Raw genomic sequence first — 8,040 nt, 5'->3', positions numbered from 1 at the left:
TTGTCAGATTATTAGGAATTGTGTACTAAACAAGGAACATTTATCTTCTAAATATGAAACACGTTGGGTTTTTTATGTTCTTGAAATAAGCAAATATGAACGACAATATTCAGTGCACCAAACTTGAAAATGTTTTGTCTACCAAACCTGCAAAAGGCTTATCTTCTGTTGACCAAGAACCATCGGGTGCCTTCAACAGTAAGGTAAAGTTATGGACCAATGTTAAGGTATCTGCACTGTCCATCATGTTCGTTAACAAGATCATGTATTAAAGAAAATATAAATCATGGAGACATAAGCTTTTATCATAATTCTTGATAACTATCCTCTTTAGGGATGATTTGTGTGACTCCCATCTTACTATTTAGCATCAGGCAGGTCCTGATGGTTGTAGTTAAACCCTTGGTTATTCATCACACAATCTTCATGATAGCCTACTTGTAAAGTTGTTGGATGTTTAATAACTGACCACAATAAAAAGTTATTTGTGAAATTTTTGTCAAAGATCTTATATTGTAGGGGATTGTAGTTTTGTAGTGTAAAATGAATAGCAAAGGCAGGATTTAAAAACCAAGGTATGTGTTGTGAGCATTTTTATTATTTTTTTAAATCTCATGTAATAGTTTTGGTAAATTATATCTGTACAAAACAGATAAAAAGTTTGTGAAATCAGTGTTTGACAATCAATTTTATCATCCAAACTGTTTTATTGTATGTTTGCAAGCAAAGTAAAGATCTTACAAAGTACCCAGTAATATTATAAAGTAACGAAATAAGTTATCTCTGTAGTTTGCATTGCTTTCTGTAAATATATTTCATGTATTTTGATTATTTAGTTTTTAAAATTTCACGTCCTATACTATTTTATGATAGAATATATGCAAGGATGCGTGTCAATTTATATATTTATAGACTAAACTTGTAATCATGTTTCAGATGGAATCATACACACCGTTAGTTATGTATATAAAAACTTTTCAATGCTCTATTGGCTTTGGTTTCTTTTTTATAAAAGCATCTGGCTTGGGAAAGACTCATTATATTTCTACATTGTGTTCTAGTAAATTTGTTTTATACTTTGTCGACCGACCTTCATTCTCACGCAGTGTTTTAGAACTCTGTTTCCTAAATATGGAATTCAATAACTCTGGTCTTAATGCATCCTTGTCAGAACAGATATCGTGTACTCTAACAGTATAGATTCAACGGCACAATAAGTTTTATAGTGGACATTACAAGATGATCACTTAACCTGAACAAGAGTGTGGTAAACCAGAACATGTTTTAATTATAAATGTGTGTCTGACCCAAGTACAAGTCCATTGTCAATTGCCATTCCTCTTCAAAGGTACAACAAGCCACAGCTCGTGATCATGTAATGACCATCTGATTAAAGTCGCATTTCTTTTTATTTTATCTGTAGTATTGAAGGCTGGACTAATCAGGCATCACTCTCATCATTTCTCCAATAGTTGCATGACTGAAGTCTCTGCATAGACAGGAAATCATGTGAAATCCACACAGTTATGATTATGTTGTCCAAGCCGATTTGTAATGTATACCTAACATCATTAGACCACTAAAATTTGTATTTTTCTACATCTTTTTCTGTGTTTATAAATCATCATCTCTGGGATCAATAATCCTTATGTCATGTAGAGGCATTTCAGATTTAACATAAAACATTTAATTTAAGAGCAACTTCAAGCTCTTACTGCAAAGGAAACACACAGGTTAATATTAACAAAAATAAAAGTACTTTATATTATTTCCAGAGCTCGTGGGTTTGACAACACTTTTAGAACTAAATAAAATTATAATTCGGGTTTCTGATTTTCAGTTTTAAACAATAAAACACTCCCCCCCCCCTCCCAAAAGAAACTTTTCCAGTTTATTTTATGTCAATGTCCCCTCTTTTCCAAGTCACTGTGCTCATGAAAATTAACCCTTTACATACAGGCTCGTATATTATTTTTTAACAGTTTAATTACTTTTATGACAGTAAGTAAATATATATATTTAAAAAAACAAGAAATTTGGGATTTATGTTTGATGTATTCATTATTTGCTGTCAGTCAACAATGAAATGTAAGCCTATGTTTTGTACTTGTTATTACTCCCATAATAGAAATTGTGTGCAGAAAATATAAGGTATATTAACATACTCATTCCAGTATTAAAAGCAGAAATTGACTTTAAGGTATCTAAGTAAAGGTAAACACCAATAAACAGAAGTCTTAATAATAATATAGTGGCAAATTTATTTTGTTAAAAATTGTTTTACTTTTACTAAAAGTAACATTTCCGAGACTAGATAAGCTACTTGCAACATATTATAAACCCTAATTAATTAAGACGGCCCTTTAAAAGGAGACATTGTACAGTAGCAGGTATTAATTATAAAAGTAATATTACTCACATTTTATGTTTTTACAGTTTACTTGTTTCTCAACTTCATTAATAGTACTTAATATCACCAAAATTTTATTACTGTAATTTGTTTTCTATGTTCAGGCAAGTGTAAAAAATGGTGAAAGAAAAAACAAACAAAAACCATTTATCTTAATATTTCTTTTGTTTCTATCTGGAGAAAACAAAATAAAACAAGGACAAGAATTATTTACATTCACATATGATTGAAATCCAAAACAAGTATTTCACTTCAGCTTCTTCAGTAACTAATTATCATCACCATCTTCAATTTTTGGTGCAAGATAATATTTCATGTAACCCATGTCAGCAATCTTGTATTCCACAGCTAAGAAAAAAAAAATGTTAGAAATTAATGTATTATTTCTGTACCATAAAATTTACTTCTCCAAAAATAAGCTGTCTTTCCCTGCACAATCAAAATTACTTGAATAAATCACCGAAGATTAAAGATTTTATAATTAAAGTACTCACCAAGAGGAACATCAGCAGACATCGAGAGCTGAACTTGAGCTGCCAGCGGAGTGGCTTTAGTAAAGGAATTCAAGTAACGAAGGGCAAACGTTAGGGTTACTGCTTCCTGCATATCAATGATCACTGCTTCTTCCTCTTTGTCTACATTTGCAGTCTGTGATAACTTAATGTTTCCTAGGTAACAATTCATAAAAGGTATTTAATGATCTATTTCTTGATTAAATCATAGAAAGATTTATTGATTACGATGAAAAGAGAAAAACTTTATTATTTACAGAGGGTTGAGTACATTACACAAACAATTCTGAATATGCAAATCAGCATGTCATGTGACAATCACAGCAGGTACAAAACAATGTTTGGAACTTTGGAAGGTAGTGTGATGCCACCAAAAATTAACCTCTCACTTGAAGGTAGATATCCAAGAAAGAAATATCCCTTGTACTTAATGGTACTGGAAATCAAAGTAAAATGGATCAACTTGGGGGATGAGTACCATCCAGAAAGAGACCTGCAACAAGTTTCCATGACATCTATTCAACTGTCACATACTTCAAGCAGCTGGACAGTGAAATGGGTATTCGTGCATTATACATACAAAGAAGTACCAATCAAGAGACCTGGGCAATTAATTCAATTAGCATCAGGTGAAAATATATTAATCAAAATTACAAATAAATTATTAAAATAAACAAAACTAACTTATAAATATTAGTGTTTCTAATTATTCCAAGTAGTTGAAATACTGTCATTATTATTCTCAACTAACTAAAGGTTGTTCACCTTAAGTGGTTAATATCACAACTCATGCGATCAATCAACTAATCATAATTAGCATTTCCAGTTATTACTGTTTTTGATTATTTTAATTATCCAAGTCAAGTGAGATTAACCAATTAGTTTAATGTAATCAGTTAATTAGCCTGAATGATTAATCAAATACCACTAATGGCTCAACTCACCAGATGCAGCATCTGTAGACTACTGTGTAATCAGACACTCTGAAACCAGATGTATTAGAGAAAGCACTAATGATGGTGCTGTGATTTTAACACTAAAGCCATACAAAAAGAGCCTTTTACAATGCAAAGATGCACGATCAGAGATGAACAGTAACCACATGTTGAAGCTCCAAAACCATTTTAATACAAAGTACTCAACCTATGAATTTTATGTTCATTCCAATTTCTAATGCTCACAATTACTTGCTTCTATTTTAATAAGTGAATTCATCAGGAATAGGGTTTAATTCAGGATTAAATCAGTTCATTATTTTCTTCTAAGACACTATATTTTAAATCATCATAAATATTGCTTTGCCATTAAATGTTTTAATTTTGTTGCTTATCAGTAAAACTAATTTTAAATTGCTGACTATAGGTTTGTTCTCTGTATAGCATTAGAGATTAGAGCTGAGCAATGGGTGGAATTTGCTAATCATCTGGTTCATTAATTGATTATATTAAATTCATAAATTATTCCCTCGTGTGACTAACATTGCTATTTCCAAACTGTTACAGATTTTAAAGATATCTTCAAAATACCTATTAACATCTTCAGGTACAACAACTTAAAACTAAATTACTTAGATATCTTCAAAATACCTATTAACATCTTCAGGTACAACAACTTAAAACTAAATTACTTAGACATCTTCAAAATACCTATCAACATCTTCAGGTACAACAACTTAAAACTAAATTACTTAGATATCTTCAAAATACCTATTGAGTAATTTAGTTTTAAGTTGTTGTACCTGAAGATGTTTTTAATCCTAAACTGTTTTATGTAAACATTTGTCATATTCTTATAAATTATATAATGTAATTCAGATTTTAGGTAACGGACACATGATATTAAGATCAGATAGACCTAGTAAGTTCTAGGAAATTTCATGTCGGATTTCTAGTACATTCTATGGTAAGTTATAAATTTGAGATGTTTATAAAGATTTTAGAATTGTTTAAAAAAATAGTATTTAATTGTACCTTGTACAATGAATCAGTCAATTTATTTTATGTTTCAGATGTGAAGTGGTACAAGTAAGTTTATTCTCTATGTTTGTGTGGTGCAGTTTATAAAAACATTAATGTAAAAATAATTTATTATTTGTATGGACTGTACTTCAAGTTATTTTCACAATGTTACAACAACGTAACATGAAACCTTTAACAAGTTGAAAATACGACTTCACTGTTGTGTGTTTCTCCCTACAAATTTCTACAAGACACTACTGTAATAAAACTACTGAGTTTTTCTTTAAAATGAGCATTACTATGACATTTACAAAAAAATTTTTTATACAAAATTAATAAACTTTATTACCCTAAAAAACTCAAGAATGATATATTTTTAAAAATACAACTGTTTCTGGCATCAGTTAATTGAATATGTCCTTTGCTGTTAGAGAAAAATGTTTTTTAAAACATGTTTTAAATTGGACCACTAATACTGATGTTAATAGAAAAATAAAATACAGAAGAGCTCACTAGATGGAGTACTTATTTTAAACATTTTTCAAACAATAAAAAAATATTAATCACCACAAAGATTTGATGACAATTTTTATTTATCTTATTACTACCAACTCTATTTTAAACTTTAATGAAGAAGATCATTACCGAAATTCCTCGTTCACTCAATTCCCACAACAAAAGCAGAAGAAATATTCAATATTTAACAAAATTCAAACTTTAAAGGAAGATTTAAAAACAAATGTTATCACAAAATTGTATCAAGACTCACCAGTGCCAAGGTCACCACTTGCTGAAAACTTAACTCCTTCCTTTGAGCACGAAATTACCACAGAATCCCCTATCTGGCTGAGGTCACGACAGATTCTCTGAAACTCTACAGCAGGCATCTTGATGACGACACTATACTCTGTATCCTAACAAGTTTGAAAATTTTCAAAAAGAGTTAATAAAATTAGAATTTAGTTTCATTCAAAAGTAGTCATACAGGAGTACAATAACAGTTACTTCAAGCTACACTCACATTGATGCAAGTTAAAGGCTTAAGTTCACAAACATACTTTTCAACTCAAGCTCTAAAACTATTGTAGTGTAGGCCTAATACACTGATAATATGTAACAGAGATTTCCTCAATAAACGAACCGAACTTATCGGTTAGCTGATAATATGTAACAGAGATTTCCTCAATAAACGAACCGAACTTATCGATTAGCTGATAATATGTAACAGGGATTTCCTCAATAAACGAACCGAACTTATCGATTAGCTGATAATATGTAACAGGGATTTCCTCAATAAATGAACCAAACTTATCGATTAGCTGATAATATGCAACAGGGATTTCCTCAATAAACGAACCGAACTTATCAATTAGCTTATAGAAACACCAATTCCCACTAAATAACTTCAATCAATCAGCAACTATTTGATCTTTCATGCAGTGAATACTTCACTCATTTCTTAATAACTAACTCATATTTACAACTAACGTAACCTTGTCTAGATATTAGTCAAAGTTTCTAGATTTTTGACATCATCATGAATTTTCTAGGTATTCTAAGACTACTATCATTAACTTAGTTTATCTTAACGTCTTATGCCCCCTAGCAAACACGCAAGTTAAAACAATACTTTGGTTCTTGGACAGTTTTTATGTACCAGCTTTTATTCTAGTTCTCAACAAATAGACATCGACACGGTGGTAGTAAAAACGTAGACATCGACACGGTGGTAGTAAAAACGTAGACATCGACACGGTGGTAGTAAAAACGTAGACATCGACACGGTGGTAGTAAAAACGTAGACATCGACACGGTGGTAGTAAAAACGTGGACATCGACACGGTGGTAGTAAAAACGTGGACATCGACACGGTGGTAGTAAAACGTGGACATCGACACGGTGGTAGTAAAACGTAGACACCGACACGGTGGTAGTAAAACGTAGACACCGACACGGTGGTAGTAAAACGTTCTATATAGTTTTCCTTCAAGTTTAGACTTGTTTTTTTATTTCTAATAAAATGAGTCCATCTAAACATGGTACAAAATATTTCTAATAAATAACTAATTTGAATTGAGTGTACAAACTGGATTTCCACAAAATCATTTAAAATATAACATTATTAAAATAAAGATGACCTAAATTATTTATATACTTTTTTAACATCCACTTGTTCTTCAGTTCCAACACCTAACTTATTCTGACTGGAGTCAAAAATAGAAAATATATCAAGTCATATTTAAACACACAGTTGTTGGACTATAATATCAAAGTAACTGAAAACCAATCGGGCCCCCTTGGATCACCCCTCCCTCTCCAAACACTTCAAACTTCACCAACCTAAGACTAAATGTAGCTTTTCATATCTTTATAATTTAAACAAAAAATTTGTATAATAAATAATTCCATACAAGCACATTGGTATAATTCGTACGACCGAGGAAATATTATCCGTAAAAAAGTGTTAGATAAGCTCAAAATATTAAGTTACTTACAGGTATTCCAAGATGTTCGGTATCTAGGTTCATTAACTTCATTAACTAAAAATATTAATATTACTAAGAAGTTACTTACAGGTATTCCAAGATGTTCGGTATCTAGGTTCATTAGCTTCATTTCATAATCAGAAACTTTCTCTTGATCTAAAAAAGTTCAATTACTAAGTAACAACAACTTCAGTATCATATTTCTAACAAAACATTTTATTATTCTGCTTCTAAATCAAATTAGTTATCTGGTAAGCTTGCAACTCTGGAATGTTAATGACATAACATATTCGTTTGTCTTATCTATATACATACTTCCAATTATACAATATTAGTATATAACAGTTAAATAAAGATTTGACACTATCTCAAACTCACAAGCTACAGCTGGGAACAATACTGATATTTACAGTTTTAAAGAGATATTTTAAGACTAAAGATAGCACTGGTAGACATGGTTTGGGACAGGTTTTCAATCAAACAATTACAGAAGTTAGAATTTATTTTCGTATGAACATCTTTTCCGTTTATGAAGAGAGTTCATTGCTTGTTTCTATTTACAGTTTTAATGTTAACATCTTTTCCGTTTATGAAGAGAGTTCATTGCTTGTTTCTATTTACAGTTTTAATGTTAACATCTTTTCCGTTTATGAAGACAGTTCATTGCTTGTTTC

At 30.6% G+C, this 8,040-nt stretch overlaps 1 protein-coding gene across 1 annotated transcript in view; it reads right to left on the bottom strand.

The window, feature by feature from the left end:
* Positions 1-2,235: 2,235 nt before the first annotated feature.
* Positions 2,236-8,040, bottom strand: part of LOC106474688 (proliferating cell nuclear antigen-like) — a 9,554-nt gene continuing 3,749 nt past the window's right edge. The window contains exons 3-6 of the mRNA XM_013935378.2: positions 7,455-7,522; positions 5,650-5,794; positions 2,905-3,078; positions 2,236-2,758 (exon numbers count right to left, since the gene is read on the bottom strand). Of these exons, the coding sequence (XP_013790832.1) occupies positions 2,679-2,758; positions 2,905-3,078; positions 5,650-5,794; positions 7,455-7,522 (467 nt within the window). The 3' untranslated portion in view covers positions 2,236-2,678. The remainder of the gene's footprint in view (positions 2,759-2,904; positions 3,079-5,649; positions 5,795-7,454; positions 7,523-8,040) is intronic.

Source organism: Limulus polyphemus, unplaced genomic scaffold, assembly GCF_000517525.1.
Source record: "Limulus polyphemus unplaced genomic scaffold, Limulus_polyphemus-2.1.2 Scaffold7537, whole genome shotgun sequence".
NCBI classification, from domain to species: domain Eukaryota; kingdom Metazoa; phylum Arthropoda; class Merostomata; order Xiphosura; family Limulidae; genus Limulus; species Limulus polyphemus.
This window is presented reverse-complemented; position numbering and strand designations above follow the sequence as displayed.